The sequence below is a fragment of the Notolepis coatsorum genome (assembly GCF_963971535.1).
Source record: "Notolepis coatsorum genome assembly, chromosome: 14".
Lineage (NCBI taxonomy): Eukaryota > Metazoa > Chordata > Actinopteri > Aulopiformes > Paralepididae > Notolepis > Notolepis coatsorum.
Genome location: NC_140178.1, coordinates 52,581,431 through 52,600,553, shown reverse-complemented (window position 1 = coordinate 52,600,553; position 19,123 = coordinate 52,581,431). Strand labels below are relative to the sequence as shown.

General features: G+C 43.1%; 1 protein-coding gene across 4 annotated transcripts; it reads left to right on the top strand.

Moving 5' to 3' along the window:
- The first annotated feature begins 1,568 nt into the window (after positions 1–1,568).
- rogdi (rogdi atypical leucine zipper) lies at positions 1,569–19,072 on the top strand. 4 transcript variants are annotated; one of them, XM_084329629.1, is made up of 12 exons: positions 1,618–1,753; positions 2,146–2,207; positions 3,071–3,142; positions 4,709–4,791; positions 6,337–6,391; positions 6,521–6,601; positions 7,903–7,998; positions 9,059–9,157; positions 9,475–9,588; positions 10,321–10,370; positions 11,061–11,227; positions 18,381–19,072. In XM_084329629.1, the coding sequence occupies exons 2-12, from the start codon at positions 2,190–2,192 to the stop codon at positions 18,461–18,463; spliced, it is 918 nt and encodes a 305-aa protein (XP_084185755.1). In that variant the 5' UTR covers positions 1,618–1,753; positions 2,146–2,189; the 3' UTR covers positions 18,464–19,072. The 4 variants fall into 4 exon arrangements, with proteins under 4 accessions (XP_084185756.1, XP_084185754.1, XP_084185757.1 ...); XM_084329630.1 differs by lacking the exon at positions 2,146–2,207 and having other exon boundaries at positions 1,569–1,753; positions 11,061–11,187; XM_084329628.1 differs by lacking the exon at positions 2,146–2,207 and having other exon boundaries at positions 1,569–1,753.
- The last annotated feature ends 51 nt before the right edge of the window (positions 19,073–19,123 follow it).

The following is a 19,123-nucleotide window of genomic DNA, read 5'->3' as shown; positions in this document are numbered from 1 at the left end:
CCTGTAGTGTCATGTAGTACCCTGTAGTGCCCTGTGGTACCCTGTAGTGCCATGTAGAGCCATGTAGTGCCATGTAGTACCATGTAGTACCATGTAGTACCATGTAGTACCCTGTACCCTAACTAAACTACCCTGTAGTAAACTACCCAGTGGTACCATGTAGTACCCTGTACCATAACTAAACTACACAGATTAATCTAAAGGTCAGTCCCCGACCAGGTGAGATCAGGGTAGGTTGAAGGAGAGAGAGAAAAGATGAGTCTTAAGCAGGGATTTAAAAGCTTCGACAGAGCAGGCGCCCCTGATGACGGCAGGAAATTTGTTCCACAGGTAGGGAGCGCGGTAGACAAAGGCTCTATGGCCGGCGGATTTCTTTTTAACCCTAGGGGTCGATAGAAGCCCCGCATTTTGTGAGCGCAGAGCACGAGCGGGCGAGTATCGGGAGATGAGATCGGATAGATAGAGCGGTGCAAGCCCATTTAAAATTTTGTAGGTGAGGAGTAGCACTTTAAAGTCAGAACGGGCTTGGATAGGAAGCCAGTGTAGGGCGGACAAAACTGGTGTGATGTGATCAAATTTTCTAGTTCTAGTTAGTATCCGTGCAGCCGCATTTTGCACAAGTTGAAGATTTTTGATGCTTGAATTAGGTAGGCCTGAAAAAAGTGCATTACAGTAGTCCAGACGTGATGAGACAAAAGCATGAATCAGGGTTTCAGCATCAGCCAGAGTTAAAATGGGGCGTATTTTTGCGATATTATGAAGATGGAAGAATGCAATTTTGGTGACATTTTTTATATGTGCATTAAATGAGAGGGAGGAATCAAAAATGACTCAGAGGTTTTTTATGGTGGAGCTCTGGGATACATGACAGGTATCAAAGTTGAGGGAGATGTCCTGACTGAATTAATATCATAGTACTGTTTTTTAAGCACTGAGCTTTGTTTCAATTTAGCTCAAGGGTTGTACTTGAAGATCTTTCACTAGTAACACTTTTTGACATGTAAGTTCCAAGTCACTTTTGCATTGATTCAGTCCTGTCATTCCACTGTATCTGAAAATGTAACTTTACCACCACACAAAACCATAACCTCACATGAGTTACTTTTCTGAAATGTTTTGCCATTGTGATTTGATAATAGGAGCGAATTCGCAATAGATGCGACCGCGTGTATGCATTCACACAAACTTAATCCATGATCAAGCTTTCCACAAAATCTTCCATTTGGAAGTTATATGCCTTTTTGCGATAGACCACGCCTCCTTTAGCCAAATGGCATGCACACAGTGCTCACACACATTTAACCTCCATGCGACATTAGACTCATATGGATAAAACTGTCCATTAGAATAGATGGTAGGGAATATTTTGGACAGAGCGACCTAGATATAGCTGCTAGCCGCAGCTAAAAACACACTGGTGCAAGTGCAACGTCCGCAGGCAAGTGTGCGTGTTGTTGTTTTAGACAAGTGTCTCTTGTGTGTAATGACGCATGTCGGAAGTGCATTCCCAAACAGGGATGAGTGGGCGGGGCTAGGACTAATGTGAGTGTGACTGGGTGGACCGACTAGTCGGAGCGAACCAGCTGCCCTAGCTAGCTGCTGAATGCAATTCTAGCGAGAAAGGGGGGTATTTAAAGAGGGTATTCGTCTCGGTATTTGCACCTATCCACAAACAAAAATGATCAATTCACAGAGATCTCTTTCGGAGCTTCCCAAGATGTCAGCTGCAAGCCAAGCCGAGAGAGCTGTGCTGGTAAGATCTGCTGTTGTTGCACTGGGTTGATTTGAACCAACAGACCTCGAGCCACTTGGGTGGCAGTTATCGATAGCCAGTTATCATCAAACTAACCCGCTCGTATTACGCATTGGTTGTTAATGAATACCAGTCTAGTTGCTGTCAACATGGCCATGATGTCTTACCAAGACGTGTTTGAAGAAGCTTAGAGCAGCATCGATCCTCTCTGTCGCCAGGGCCAGTCAAAAGATTAACATGCAGCATCATGACAGGCCTGTATGCACAGTATGACTTGACTGTAATAAGGAGATGAGGGATTTACTATGTTGTAATTCACTAGTCGTATACATCCCCCACATATAGCCCCTATAGATGTGAGACTAACTGAATGGCATCGTTTTTGCTCTCAGGAGATGGGCTTTGGAGAAATACCCAGGGGTGTCATTTAGAGGCCATGGATTGCTGCATAAAGGTCTATGCTACTTATTTGCTAATGCTTTCACAACCTCTAAGATTGATTTGCCTGAGGGTGTAAACAAGCCAAGCTTGTTGAGCCAATATTTACATAAAAGGACCTCTCTGCAAATTAGATGTGAAACAAGTATCTAATCTACCCATATTTCAGGATGTTTACTTCAAATTGAAATTATAATGCATTTGCACATTGAAAAAACAAAACACATTTTCAGTCTTATTGGCTTTTATGTATTTATTACCATTTCACTGCATTTCTTAAATGTCTTAGGTGTATTACCATTAACCATATAATCGGCCAGTCATATGGCCAGCCAGCTTCCTCTAGTCTATAACTATAAAAGATCCTCTTGGCCTATGGTTCAATTTAGCTCATTTTACCACACATCCACTTTTTTTTTTTTTTAATAATTGAATAAAATAATATATATACATGCTTTGGTAATTCATTAATGTGCTATCTTTTCAAACTTTGCTAAATTCGTATTGACACAAGATTCATTATACCAATTGTAAATAGAATGATAAAAAGAAAATCACTTTACTGCAAAAGTCCTTCTCTCCATCAAAGTCAGAGTAAAATTGAGGGTTCTTCCTAACAAAAAAATAAGTGTCCATTAGCCTGTACTGGGGGGGTGGGTCAACTTACTCCACTCTCCCCTACTTTTACTTTTCATGTACTACAGTAGTACAGTTAAAAACAAAATGTAGTAATATTGTGTCAGGGATACACCATGCATGACTTCCTTCTTAAAGTTGCATTCTGTTCCTTCGAGGAACAGATTTTGTTTTCTTTTCACCACTGCATACTGTGCATAGGTTGTCTCTCCTCACCGGTGTGTTTGTGTTTCTCTCATACAGGAGGAGGAGTTCAACTGGCTCCTCAAGGAGGAGGTGCATTCCGTCCTCAAGCAGCTCCAGGACATCCTCAAGGTTGTTTACCTAATCTGGAATAGATTTTGAACATATCAGATAAAGGCACAAACGTTGCTGGGGTAAATCCTTGTGATTTGTAAATCTGTAGAGCGTGTGGCGGATGAAGAACATTTGGACAATGACTATTCTTGATGAGCTTTACTTTGTCTAAAGAAAATTCTATATAAATAGTCTAAAAAAGGAAAAATCAAACTAGAAATAAAATCCCAATGAAAAGGCCCTTTTTATAAATAGTACAAATAGATTTTGAGGAGTGCACTGATTTGGCCAATATCAAGAATCAAGAGGTTTATTTGTCACATACATACCAGGGCATACAGTGAAATGCGGGTGGTCATGCCCACATTGATTGTGCAAAATGGGTAAGACACAAGATATGCATGGTAAAAAGTTCCAGAGAAACTGGTTCCTATATACACTTACTATACAATTTACAATTTTTACAGTACCTCCTTCCTTTAACATGACTTTCTATTTTTTAAAGTGACATTTAGTTTAAAGTGATTGTTTTAGCGGTTGCCGCATGAGTGTTGTGTGTGTGTGCTCATGTGTACTTGTGAGTGGAGAGTTCTGATGGCCTGGGGGAAGAAGCTGAGCCGGAGTCTCTCTGTTCTTGCAGCGTGTGACCGTAGGCGCTTGCCTGACCGCAGCAGCTTGAACAGGCTGTTGTTGGGGTGGTGGGGGTCTTTCATTATTCTGCAGGCTCTGGTTTTGCAACTCCTGTTATATAAGTCCTGTAGGGGTGGTGCAATACCCGTAGTACGCTCTGCTGAGCGCACCACTCTCTGGAGTGCCTTCCTGTTCTGTGCCGTGCTGTTTCCAAACCAGGCAGTGATGTTTCCAGTCAAGATGCTCTCTACAGCTCCGGAGTAGAAGGACTGGAGTATCTTCCCTGATACTCTGAACTTCCTTAGCTGTCTCAGGTGATAGAGGCGCTGTTTTGCCTTTTTCACCACAGAATCTGTGTGTGTTGACCATGTCAGGTCCTCTGTGATGTGGACTCCCAGGTACTTGAAACTGCTCACCCTGTCCACGATAGCCCCGTTTATCCACAGTGGCGTGTGTGTCCCCTGCTGTATTCTCCTAAAATCCACGATCAGCTCTTTGGTTTTACCAATGTTCAGGAGTAGGCTGTTATCCCGGCACCAGTGTGCCAGTTCATCAACCTCCTCCCGATAGGCCTTCTCGTCATTGTTAGAGATCAGCCCCACCACCACTATGTCGTCTGCAAACTTCACTATGGAGTTGGAGCTGAACCTGGCCACACAGTCATGTGTGTACAGTGAATACAGCAGGGGGCTCAGAACGCAGCCCTGGGGGGACCTGATAGTGATTTTGCTGGAGGTATGACCCCCCACGGCCCACCCTGACCGCCTGGGGCCTGTCACTTAGAAAGGAGGACTGTTACATCCAGGAGGACTATATACCCACCTCAACAGTACACCCACCACCTCCTGAACAACCACCACAATAACCTTTCTATGTGTGTCCTTAATGTGATTATGAATGGTACTAAGAAAGCATTAGTTGTGACAGGTGATGTTTTCTTGTGCTCGTCAACAGGAGGCGTCTAGGCGCTTCTCAATGCCAACACCAGGCCTGGAGAGCCAACTCAAGCAGGAGAACTTCATTCTTGGCAGTTCGACGTAAGACTCTGTAACTCCCAACTCTCCTTCCCTCCTCTTTCTACCCTTCCTTTTTTACCCTACCCTCCAATCTCTCCCCAAATCCCATCAGTCTTGTTTGCTGCAGCTCAAATGTATCCCATTCCCCCACTTTGCCTTTTATGTCTTTGTTTGCGTTTGCGTTTGTGTCTTGTATGTTTTTTTGTTTGTTTTACTGCCATGTTGGACAGGTCTTGCTCGAAAAAGATCATTGATCTCAAGTGACTACCTGGTAAAATAAAAATTAATTGATTAAAGAATGCCCCACAAAATCAGTCTGAGGGAAAAATTCTTTCCCCTTTGTTTTTAAAGTTGTGTCCTACTCTACTTGTGATTGATTAGTGTGTAGGGCCAGAGTCGTGTCAAACCAATATATTTTCTGCCTCACCAAAAATCATTTGGGAGCTTTAATTCCTTACAATTCTTTACAATCACCATGCATTTGATTTGAGAAGACTTTCCAGCGTTTCCAACACACAGACCATCTCTGTCTGGTGCATGTAATCAGAATTGAATTATCCACAACATCAGTTTCCTCTCGTGAAACCGGCACCTTGTGGTCAGTCATGTTATTTGAAGCGTGAAGTCAGTCGCTCATGTTCTCATTATGTAATCTTCCATGGCCTGTAATATTAGATTAGTTTAAAATGAGGGATGCTCTATTGGCTTTTTTACCTATACCGATATTGTCCAACTCTTAATTTCCGATACCGATATATGCAGGATTCCCCCCCCCCAAAAATGGAATCATTTCAGGTAATTAACATTACATATCTCTTGTTGTGGAATTAACAACATTATGCATACTTTTGACAAATAAAATCAGAATTTGTTCTTACTTGCTTGCCTGGGTAAATAAAGGTTATAGAAATGTAATAAAAAAAAATGTAACCGATATTTTCCGATATCACATTTTAATGCCGATATCGGCCGATAATATCGGACATCCCTAATTAAAATGTATTGTCATCATACAGCTCATGTACAACGAAAATAAGTTGGCATCTAACCAGAGTGCAAATGTAACAGTGAAGTGCAATATACAATGTACAAGTGATTTAAACTGGAATATATATATACAGTACATGAGCACTACTGAGTAATAATGCTAATCTGCTAATCTGTATGTAGAGTATAAATACACTATGGTAGTAAGCCATACTGGCCAGTGGTATAACTAGTAAGGGATATATATAGATATAATATATACAGAAATATATTCAGACGGGTGTGGATATATATAAGGTATATACAGTATTATTGTACATGGCTATCATAGTTATATGCAAACTAGTTTGAGGTAGGTAGTTATGGTTTTACAGTGTAAGGCTGCGGCAGTTGTAGACGGTGAAGGCAGTAGATGGGTATAAAGTATATGCAAGAGTTTGTACAGTATATACAGTACTTCTTTGACAGTGATCATTTACCTGTGTTTGGCCTTTGCCACACTGTGCTGTTCTCCTGCTCAGTGTGATGGTTAAATGGAACCACATTCCTGTCTGGTCACTGATGTCTTTTATTTTCCAGGATGGACCAAGTGAAAGGGGTGCTGACGCTGCAGGGAGAGGCTCTGACTCAAGCTGTGAGTGTCTCCCAACTATGATACTGTCACAAGACTCTCCTCCCGCAGAACTGGAATGGCTTGTTCTTGTATCAGTTGAAATTACGTGTCCCTTGTCTTTGTTTGTTTGTCCCCTTTTCTTTTTTACAGGACATAAACCTTAAAGTGGCCAAAAGTAGCCAAGTGCTGCATTTTCAATTCAGGGATGACAAGCAGTGGAAACTGCAACAGGTACAGTATGCTGACGTGTGTCTAATGCAACAGGTATGGTATCATTAAGAAATTCTGACGTGTGATGTGTCTAATGGTATCATTTTAATGGTGCTATAGAATAGATAACATTCAGCCACTAGATTTCGGATTAGAGCACCAGCAGATCAAAACAGTGGTGGTCTTACATAGGGTACGATAATGATTGTAATTACTGTCAAACTAGTTTATAATAGTTAGTCGTAAACATATTTTAGGTTCAACTTTAGGTTGAAAAACAAAAATTTGACGCCAATTTCTGCCGCCATTTGTTTTGAAAACCGGGACCTCTCAACTAGCAGCACTTCTATCCAATCGGATGCATTCCATGTTGGGAAATGGAAGGGAGGGGATACATGCACACAACATGTAAATAACATTAACTTCGGACCTGCCAACATTTTTGTAATGCTAAATTCATAAGTCAATCTTTTGGGGAAAAGCAATACTTTTATCCCGCACCTTTCTAAAAGCTCTTTGGGTGTATCGTTTTAAGAAAATTATTAGTCTACATAAACATTTTATCTGTAGCACCTTTAAATGCTGTCGTGTGATGTTTCTAATGGTATCATTTCATAAAATGCAATTCTCTATAAGTGTAGATTAAGTTTTTTATTTTCTTAAAAGGAGAGTTGACAGTCCAATAGTATTAGTATTTTTTTATTATCTTTTCCCCCCTTCTTTTTCCGTTTTTCTCCCCTCCCAATGTTAGTCGTTATGCCAATTCCCAATCCCCTTCCTGGTCGTTGCGCACTCTACCCCCTACCGTCGGTCCGGGAGGGCGGAGACTATCACATGCTTCCTCCGACACATGTGTACCCAGCCCACCGCTTCTTTTCACCTGGCAGCGCGGACTCTCACTGGGAGAGTGTAACGTGTGGAAGGTCACACTACCTCTCCCAGATCCTTCCCTTGCTGTGCAGGCGCCCCGACCGAACTGTAGGAGTCGCTGTTAACAACGACCAGGACCCACCCTCGCCGGGTTTCCCACCGCTAACACTGCCAATTGTGTTAGTATGGACGGTCGGCAGACCCGGAAGCACCACAGCTGGATTCGATCCCACTGTCTCTGTGGTGGTAGACAGACACTTAGTCCGCTGCGCTACCCGGCCGACCTATTTTTTTCATTATTGAGAGGGAGACATTGGAGGTTCTGGTGGAATTTTATAAAAAAATTCTTTTAATCCGTCCTGTACATTCTCCCTGTTCTTTCACAGCGCGTATTTGTGTACATACTGTATATTATGCAAATAAACAAAACTTAATGTAATCCTCAAATCCAGATCCAAGATGCCAGGAACCATGTGAACCAGGCCCTGCAGCTGCTGAGCAGTCGGGACGATAGCTACCACTTTAAGACGGGTGCTGAGGTTAATAAGGTCCGTCCCTACTGAGGGCAACAGGCCTCCTGGGGTGTATCCCATCACTGCACCTACTGAGGGCAACAGGCCTCCTGGGGCGTGGCGTGTCCCGTCCCATCACTGCACCTCCCTACTGAGGGCAACAGGCCTCCTGGGGTGTGTACCGTCCCATCACTGCACCTACTGAGGGCAACAGGCCTCCTGGGGTGTGTACCGTCCCATCACTGCACCTACTGAGGGCAACAGGCCTCCTGGGGTGTGTACCGTCCCATCACTGCACCTACTGAGGGCAACAGGCCTCCTGCAGCGTGTCCCATCACTGCACCTCCCTACTGAGGGCAACAGGCCTCCTGGGGCGTGTCCCGTCCCATCACTGCACCTCCCTACTGAGGGCAACAGGCCTCCTGGGGCGTGTCCCATCACTGCACCTCCCTACTGAGGGCAACAGGCCTCCTGGGGCGTGTCCCATCACTGCACCTGCTAATTTCTTTCACTACCCCTTTCCTTCCGTGACCCCGGAAAACCACAATGTTCAGGATCATGACACCATGTTGCCTGCTGTCCCAATAGTTACAGGGGTCTTACATTTGAGTATTGTTGTTAGTTTAATAAGTAATCATATAAACAGAAGCCTTTATTTTGATAAAAAAAAAATTGATGGTGTGGATGTTTCACTATATAAAGAATCTCTTCTCCTGCTAAAGGCAAAGCATTCAAATCTGCAACTTGCACATTATTGAAACACTGAGGCGATTCATAAACACATGTGCCCACTTACGGGGATACATCAACACATTGCAGATTCTATAAGGGCTCTGGCCCAGTTGCAGGTCCTACAAGAGCTCTGGCCTGGTTGCAGCTGCATATGTTGTAGTACACGTACTTACGGCACCGGTCTTAACCACTACACAATCATTTTCATTCATATTTTATAGTTTACTGTTAAAATATAAAATTATAAATAAATGTACTTCCACTGACCGTGCAGAGGAATGGAGGTTTTAGAATTGACACCTTTTTATTAGAGCCAATTAAAATACATAATGATAATCTTATTATTGGTTTGTTGTCGTTCTAGCTGATGGATGCGGTGATGCTACAGTTGACGCGGGCGCGGAATCGCTTGACCACGCCGGCAACCATGACTCTGCCTGAGCTAGCGACCAGTGGTCTGATGGTAACGTCTCCCTCATACAATAAGAGCACTTCTCTCTATTTAAATTATTAACTGGGAGAATTCCAGGAAAGTAATGGCCCATAAAACTCCTCGTGAAACGGCTTTGCAATGAGTCACATTATTTGAAGCGTGAAGTCTGTTGTTCACATCATCCGTCCTGTAATTTCTTTTAACCGTTTGTCTGTATTGCTTTTAGCAAGACCCATAAGTATTACATTTTAACACTGCACCTCTCGAAGGCAAAGATGGCATTGAAGCTGTATCACAAATGCTTCTTCTTTGCAAACAGTATCTAAACTCTTTGTTTTTGTCATCAGAAAATGTTCACTCCTCCAATGCCTGGAGACGTGATGGTCAACTTCTACATCAACCTGAGCAAGCTGTGTCTGACCGTCTACCAGCTGCATGTGCTGCAGCCCAACATCACCAAGGCAAGGCCTCCGTGTCCTCTAACTACTGTCACACAAGCTAAATCCACGGACGCGATACGATCCAATCAGACTCATTTCAACACTATCACACTTTGATTGACGACTGATTGCTCCAAAGCTGAATTGAATGACAATGAAATCTTATCTTGTGATCTAGTTGAAGGTTTAGACAATGGACTCAAGGTTGATTTCAGTCTTTCAGCTGACTGCTTGTTTGCGTTGTTTGTTCGACACAAATGGGAGGAGGCGGTGTCTCGTTTCTGAATAGTTTATGGATAAACATTGACTAGTCGATGTGTCTGCTAGTGTGTGAAGGACAAACACTTGGGAACAACGGAGAGAAAGGGAGGGAACGAGGGGGAACTCTGAAGACTAGGTTTGCCCAATGTCCCTGCAAGAGTGCCACCCTTCCAAATGTGAAGATGTACAGTAGTTAGTTTCAATGTAAAAACACAACTCTACATTTAAAATTGCAACCTACTGCAAGACCACCCGCATTTCATTGTATACTCGTATGCCGTGACAAATAAAACTCTTGACTTGACTTGACTAGACCACCGTCGGTCCTAAAGACCTCACGCACTAGACCACCACCAGCTCTAAAGACAAACAGTGAAGATACTCTGGAGTGAGGAATGTAGCACTCTGTAAACATCCTACTCTGTGATGCAATCGGGTCTATTTTTGATCCCAAACCTTATTTTCTTTCCCCTCCCTCCTTCATCCCAACAGAACTTCAAGCCGGCTGGAAGCTCAGTGTTGCACAACCCCGGGGCCATGTTGTAAGCTGCTGCTTTATTCATAGCGTCCGTTGCTCTGTAAGGGAATTACATGTTTATTCTTTTATAATTTTAAAGGGCATTTTGAATTGCATTTGATTGACCAACAGTTCGGAAATTGGGAGAGAGATGGGGAGGACATGCAACACATGTCCTCCTGGGCCGAATTCGAAATTTCGAACCCAGGGAGTGTTTTTATTGGGTTTCATAGCGTCAGTCATCCTGTAGGGGGAGTTGCATGTCTATTATAAATTTCAATATAGAATATTCGTTGACAGCCCTACAAGTACAATTAGTTACTGCACACTACATCACCCCTGAGTGGAACATGGAAAGCCAAACTTTTCCCCACTGTACCGAAAACCCGTACCGAACCTTGACTTCAAAACCGAGGTACGTACCGTGGTTTTTGTGTACCGTTACACCCCTAGCTGGTAGACATTAACATATCACTACAGTATCTGTATTTTAAAAAGGGGAGTTCTGACAGAAAATCTAAATCAATTGGAGGTTGTGTATGTGTATTCATATATTACTGTTGACAAACTGGAACTTTTAAAATGTTTTATGTTCCAGTTAAACAAATTTATAATCCTAGGTTGCACAAAAGAAAATCCTTTTCTTCTGAAAATATGGTCACTTTTACTTCATATTATCACCCCTAAACTGGCATGACTTCCTGTTTGCCCACAGCGAGCTCAACCACAACCGGTTTGAGGTGAGCCACGTCCACAAGGTGGAGTGTGTGGTGCCCTGGCTCAATGACACGCTGTTGTTCTTCACCATCTCCCTGCAACTCTGTCAGCAGCTCAAAGACAAGGTGGGTACCTCCCCAGGGCACAGCCAGCAGCTCAGACAAGGTGGGTACCTCCCCAGGGCACAGCAGCTCATAGACAAGGTGGGTACCTCCCCAGGGCACAGCCAGCAGCTCAGAGACAAGGTGGGTACCTCCCCAGGGCACAGCCAGCTCTGTCAGCAGCTCCGAGACAAGGTGGGTACAGCATCAAGTATTCAGAAGACTCATGCACTGCGATAGCGGAGTGCATTTTGAATATAAAAAGGGGGGGGGGTTAGGGGGGGACTCCATGCTACAACTACATAGCATTATACAGTGTGGGCTAGAGTTTTGCTAATATTTGGTGAAATTCTCTTAATGGCTACCAATAAATCAAATGCTCTGAGAAAGGAATCTGGTTTGTGAGTCCCAGGGGCTGTAATTGGACATTCCAATTGAGCGTGGCCTTAATCTTAAGGACCAATGAGTTATTTGGCCTGCTGCCAAGTAGTATTCCAGGGGGCGTGATTTCGAAACCTAGCCGCATTTCTCGGAGACGCTCTCTGATTGGCCGACGCCTGTTTCTACACTGGTTAAGCTTAGGCACTCGTTCGAAGTTGGTTAAGGTCAGAGTTTGTCTTAGAGCGTGACGGCAAGTTCTTTCGACGGTTAAGCTTAGGCACTCTTTCGAAGTTGGTTAAGGTTAGAGTTTGTTTTAGAGCATGGCGATAGAACGCCAGGCTGTTTGACGTGGAAATGGGCAAAGACACAGCTCGTCACACGATTGGGCAAACGCGTCAGTGGCCAATCAGAGAGCGTCTCCGAGAAATGCGGCTAGGTTTTGCAATCACGCTTCCCGGGGTCGCATTGGAAAAACACCACCGCCATGTTCCTCGTCAAACAGTACACACTGTCCAATCAGAGGCCCGGAATTGTTTAAAAAAAAATGTGCACGGCACCGGGCTTGCTCTATTTCAGCTGGACATATCTTGCTCATTTCTCAGAAATTGCCTTCCCCACCTTTAACACTTTGAGTGCCAGCAGGGGGCGCCAGAAATAGCACTTGAGTGCTAGGGCTGGGCGATATGACCAAAAACGTTATCGCGATAAAATTATAAAATTATTTTCATATAATTCGATATCGATAATTATCGTCGATATAATGTCCGTCAAGTTTAATTAACTTCTTATGCTGCTGCGAATGTCTCAAGTCGAGTTGATGTCGTCATCAGTCCGCGCACGTTAGTAGTTAGCCGACAAGCGGAGTATCTCATGACAATAAATATGACACTAAAATACTCTCTTCCGCCACAATATATTGAAACGAACTGTATACCCCACACTACTATAAACGTGGCCTCAGAATTCAAAACACACACACTCGGCACGTAAATATATAAAACATCGCCGTGCAAGCTAATTAGCCTAGCAAGCCTGTAGTATCTAAGCGGTGTATTCCATGACAATGTGCTAAATATTACACTAAAATACTCTCTTCCGCTACAATATATTGAAACAACGTCCACTGTATACCCCCACTACTATAAACGTGGCCTCAGAATTCACGTCACACACATACTCAGCACGTAAATATATAAAACATCGCCGTGCAAGCTAATTAGCCTAGCAAGCCTTGTTGTTGAGTGAGTCCTACCTCCTTCCGGGTATACTTCGCTCTCGGCCATCTCCTTCACTGATTGGTTGTTAGCTGTTGTGCGTAAACACGTCATCATGTAACGTTGGTTGTTGTTAGTGAGTGTGCTGAGCCGAGGCTGAACGGAGCCAAGCTTGGAAAATCGATATATCGAAACTTTGCGACCACGGTTTCATGTTTATTTCGAGTAAATAATTTATCGCGATAGTTATCGTTATCGTTTTATCGCCCAGCCCTAGCTAGTGCTGTAGTCAATGGGAGGGCGATCACATTTGCGAACGCATAAACTATATCTTAAATTATGGCTATGTGTCTAATACGCCTGTCGCTTATCAATGACTTGTTTCCAGTCAACATTGTCAAAACGGATTGTTTTTTAATCTGTTCATTTCCGTTTTATACCATTTTGAAAACCGCTCGTTTAAAAGAATAATTGATTCTGCAGGAATCGCGCTTTACTGGAATACACAAAACACATTGTAATTTTACTGGGGAGCTCCAGTAGCTCACCGCGTATCTCGGCGCTATTTCGGCGTCGGGGACAACCGTGCGTGTCACGGATCTGGGGTACACGAGTTCGACTCCCGGACTTGCCGTATTTTCTCAGAGTGTCTTCCCCTGATCTATATCCCATTCAACCTGTTTCTGTCGGTCATGCTTGACCAGAAAAAAGCGATAAACGCTAAAAAGAACCAGCTGTCTGGTCAAAGTAAAAAAAAAAAAAAAAAAAAAACATTGTAATTTTTCGGCCTATTTATGAATTATTTTCCAATAAACGCTAGATTATCGATAGTATATGTGAATTTATGCACGCTAGAGAAGCGGGCTGAAAAATCGATTAACTTATTTCCTGATCAGCACACACACACTCACAGCCACACACACACACAGGACACGCTGAGATATAGGTGAAAAGAGCTATGATTATCCCAAGACTGGTCAAATAGATTCCTTACCTCGGATCAGATGTTCTCCAAAAAGATTATTCCAATTCCTGATCGCCATTCCAAATATCAATTGCGTTTATTGATCCAACGCTGGGTACTGGTAACGCATATTCCACGCTGTTCTGAGGGTGGGCAATGACTGGGATCGTCTCCGGTTACATGCCTGACAAGTAAAATGTGGATTCCGGACTCTTTTTTTCCAATCCATTTCGTTCAGTCCAATCCAATGGGTGCAATACCATCCGGAGAGACGATAGGGGGCGGTATTTTCCCTGTTCGAGCTCAGACAGATCCCCACTGGTAACGTGAGGCTAGATTGATGAAAAATGAATGGAAATCGATAATAAAAAAAATATCGATTAAATAACGAGATTTCTCGTTCTTGGCACTCAACGCATGGCATGAACTAACGAGATTTCTCGTGGCTGGCACTCAAAGTGTTAATACTGAGCTTTCAGTCTTTTTTTATTTATTTTTTTATCTTTTTCCCCCTCCATTTTTCTCCGATTTTCTCCCATCCCAATGTTAGTCGTATGCCAATTCCCAATCCCCTTCCTGGTCACTGCGCACTTACCCCCCACAGTCAGATCATCTGGGAGAGTGGAGGCTATCACGTGCTTCCTCCGACACACGTCCAGCCAATCAACCGCTTCTTTTCACCTGGCAGCGCGGATCCTCCCCGAGAGGGCGTAGCGTGTGGAAGGATCACACTATCCCACTCAGGTCCTATCCGCGCTTAGCAGGCGCCCCGACCGAACTGTAGGAGTCGCTGTTTACAACGACCCGGACCCACCCCGCCAGGTTCTCCCACCCTCTAATACAGGGGCGACAGTGGCTCAGGAGGTAGAGCAGTCGTCTGGCAATCCGGAGGTTCCTGGTTCGATTCCCACTCCTCCTGGGCAGCGTGTCGATGTGTCCTTGAGCAAGACACTTAACCCCTAATTGCTCCCGATGAGCAGGTTGGCACCTTGCATGGTTGCCTCCGCCGTCGGTGTATGAATGGGTAATATGTAAGTAACAAATTGTAAAGCGCTTTGGATAAAAGCGCTATATAAAAAAGCAGCCATTTACCATTTACAGCCAATTGTATTAGTGTGAACGGCCAGCCAAGCTGGTGACAACCCCGGAGCTGTGAGCTGGATTCGCCTGTTCGAATCCAGCTCACAGCTCCGGGGTTGGTGACGAACGCAATCTCCGCTACGCCACCTAACCGCCCCTGAGCTTTCAGTCTTAACCCATTCAGTGCCAACCACGAGATTAGTCTGGTTAACTCGCCATGCGTTGAGTGCCAAGACCCGAGAACTCTGGTTTTAATCGTTATTTCTTTTATTAGCAATATCCATTCATTTTTCATCCATCCAGCCTGACGTTATCATTGGGAATGGGTCTGAGCTCGAAAAGGGCAAATACCGCCGCCTATCGTCTCCCGGATGGTATTGCACATAATTGGATTGGATTGGGTGGGACTGTGCATCAGAAAAAAACTCCGGTCCCAGGGTTTCCCTTCTCAGGCAAGCAGTAGCTGTTACCACATTCACTGGGGAGGCTGGGAGCAGCTTTCGATTGTGTTTGACTATAACGTTGAATCAATAAACGCGATCAATATTTGGAATGGCGATCAGGAATTTGATTAATCTATTTGCAGAACATCTGATGTGAGGTAAGGACTCTGTTACCAGTCTTGGGTTAATCAGATGGTTTTTTTCTCCGCCATCGCAGCGTGTGTGCCTAATGTTAGCGCTGCCGCTGACCACGGCATGGATAATCGATTTTTCAGCCCGATTTTCTAGCGTGCATAAGTACACACATACTATCGATAATCTAGCGTTTATTTGTTCATAAATCAGCCAAAAAATTACGTGTTGTGTATTCCAGTAAAGGGCGATTATCACGGAATTTCTCTGGAATTACTAGACATCTCAAACTATACTCGTATTCAAAACGGAAATGTATAAATGAAAAAACAATCCGTTTCGTACATGTTGACTGCAAGTAAGTCATTGATAAGCGACTGGTGTATTAGACACATAGCCATAATTTAAGTTTTTATTTTTATTTTTTTATCTTTTTTCCCCCTCCTTTTTCCGATTTTTCTCCCATCCGATTGTTAGTCGTTATGCCAATTCCCAACCCCCTTCCTGGTTATTGCGCACTTTCCCCTACTGTTGGTCCGAGAGGCCGGAGACTGTCACATGCTTTCCTCCGACGCATGTGCAGCCAGCCGGCAGCCAGCCTGGCCGCGCAGATTCTCACTGGGAGTGTAACGTGTGGGAGGCCGCACTACCTCTCACCAGATCCTACCTTCGCTGAGCAGGCGCCCCGACCGAACTGTAGGGGTCGCTGTCCACAACGCCCAGGACCCACCCACGGCTCCCCTCCCCCTAACTCAGCCAAACGAGTTAGTATAGCGATCAGCCCGAGCCAAGGCAATGCTGACTCTCCGGGAGTCGAGACCGCAGCCTCTTGCATTGGTGACTAGCACAATCTCCGCTACGCCACCTGACCGCCCAATTTAAGATAAACAGCGTTGGCAAATTTCCCCATCCTCCCATTGACTTCAGTGTTGGCACGCTAGCCCTAATATGGTCATAAGGGCGTGGCTCTGAATGAGTTAATGGGGCATTCACTTTCAGTGTTAATGGGGCATTCATTCACACAGCAGCAAGTTTAAAAGGTCTATCCTACTCTGGTGCATCTGTTGAGGTCATTGCGTTCTGCCTGCAGTTTTAGCTAGTTCACATCCTGTTTTCCAAATTCAAAAAGATCGAGCATTTGCGATCATGGAATACATTGTATAGTAAAACTATTCCTATGGAACCGCACGCCATGTAGGAAGCTCTCATTTCGTTTATCTAGTGAGAGGAAGAGTTGAATTGTGAGAGGCTCAACATCTAGTTGGGAAATTGATGGTGGAAGATGAGTGGAGGGGCGGTCACTCTCATATTCCAAGTGATCTGCCCACTAGTGAGGCAGTTTCCAGAGCATGTAAAGTAGTTCAAATATCAGCAAAGATATATATATATATATATAGTAGAACTAGAACGTGTCAAGAAGTGTTTGAAATTATTTTTCTTATCTCATTGCTCAGTTAAACAGTGGTCAATGATGTCAGCAGAGGCTAGCCTCACCCCATGCTAATTTACAGTATGGGTCCATGTTGTTTTCAGCTTGATGATTCTGGCATTAGTTATGGTATGAGATGTTTTTGTCCTTGTTATTTATTTTCAAGTAGGTCTCTGAATGTGCTACAGCAATACATTCAAACTGGATAAACGATTATATATATACATACAGGTGCATCTCAATACATTTTAATATTGAGGAAATGATTTTATTTCAGTAATTCAACGTGAAAATCGTATATTATATAGATTCATTACAGTGAAATATTTCAAGCCTTTTATTTCTTTAAATTTGGATGATTATGGCGTACAGCTAATAAACCCAAAATTCTGTATGAGAATTTCACTATTTTGTTTTATAAGATCAATCTTAAATTTAAAGGTGCTATAAATAACATTCAGCCACTAGATGTCGTACTATGAACACCACAGGTCATTTATCCAATCAGGTGCATTCCACATGGGGAAATGGGAAGTAGGGAGGGGATACATGCAACATGTAAATTATAACATTTGTTTTGGACCTGCAAACGTTTTTTAAATGAATGAATCAATACATCTTTGATTCCGCACCTTCTGTGGATGAATTATTTAAGAAAATGTATTACTCCACACAATGTAATCTATAGCACCTTAAAGCGACAATTTGTATTTGTCTTCCTATTAATGAAAGTTCTGGAGTGTGTACAGAACAGACCACCGGCGCTTCACACGACTCACTTTCTCTGCCATAGCCTCAAGGTCTGGTTGGTGAGACACGCTCAGTCAGCCTTCTTGCAATATCAAAAGTATGGCTAGAACGATGGAAAACAAATACATAGCCACACAAACCTAAAATTAGCTCTTCAGGAAGTCTGCATGTAAAAAAAAAGAAAAATATATATATATATAAAAAACACAGAAGCAACAGAGCAAAAGTGTTCATGGGTAGTGTATTGAAAACGGTACTGCTTACGGCCAGCAGGTGCCAGAATTTCACATTGTCACTTTAAAGAACACGATTTTAATAAAGGTGCACTATGCCATTTTGGGATAATATTGTAAACAGACTGCAAAAGAATTCTATCGCATATTTTCAAATAAACTGTCCTCAGGAAAAGTGGATTATGGTACACTGCTAGAAAACGACTTGAAAGGTTACCGTGTCATTGTTTACACTGGCAGGACCTGTGGTTTTGTTGCCAAAGGTATTATTCAAGGAAGTATCCTAGACGTAACATTTGGTTCACAGTTCCTCATGATTGTTTGACTTATGACATAAGATAGACAAATTCCAATAATTACGGTACGTGTATAGTAAATATGTTTTGTAAGCTAATTGCAGGTTCTGCTAATGTAAACAAGTTTCACTCCCCCAAACTGCATAGTGCACCTTGAAGGGACTGAACAAGTGATTCACTGGCGTGGATTCTGGTTCTAGCCAGTTAGTAGACAATCAGCCCATGGCTGTATGGCTGACTCGTGACTAAAGTTATGTCATACCTAAAGCTACATTGTCTTCTTCTTACCTCCCAGATATCGGTGTTCTCCAGTTTCTGGAACTACAGGCCCTTCTAAACGACCACCTATTCATTCATCCTGAAGTCACACCCAGATGAGCCCAGAGAGGAAAGGGATACCTAATAATATATTTTCGGCTATTTATTATAATTTTTTTCACACTTTGTATGAGTTACAGGAAGAGAAAATAAAACCTCAGTGTTCAACCATTCCCCCGTTATTGAGGGGGACCACTCGCGCGCTAGCCATCATTATTCCACCTGTCGTATTTCATTTCGGGGCACCAACTTGAACTCCTAATGAATGAAGGAGCTTTTGTTATTTTTGTTGCCTGTTTTTATGTCGTTTGTCACCCCCTTTTTTTGGGGGTGGGATCAACTTAACACTAATGATTCCAATTTCACAATGACGGTAAATTTGGAAGATGTTAACCATCGTATGTAGAAAGTTAATTGGTGTACTTGGGAGGTATACAAACATTTGTGAATGTGTGTTCTAGGCTGTAATATTTATTATTTATATTTTATTTAAAAGCCTCGTGGAGGAATATAAAGGACTGGACCTAAATAAGCTAATGTTGTCAGTAGTTTCACATCATTGTTGTCCGCTATACCTTTGAATTTATTTATTGATTCTTTTGCACTTATGTCCTACCTTCCTACCTTACTGATTCCGTGTGAACAAAATATTCATTCCAATCTTGAACAAAGATTTTATTCTGGTAAGTGTTGAAAAATTATACATATTATATATACATT

Bases quoted from the DNA above. Each gene is read 5' to 3' on its own strand.
- rogdi (XM_084329628.1), top strand. From the start codon at position 1,679: ATGATCAATTCACAGAGATCTCTTTCGGAGCTTCCCAAGATGTCAGCT. The intron at 6,392-6,520 runs GTGAGTGTCTCC...TCTTTTTTACAG, and splicing joins GAGAGGCTCTGACTCAAGCT to GACATAAACCTTAAAGTGGC. The intron at 9,589-10,320 runs GCAAGGCCTCCG...TCATCCCAACAG, and splicing joins TGCAGCCCAACATCACCAAG to AACTTCAAGCCGGCTGGAAG.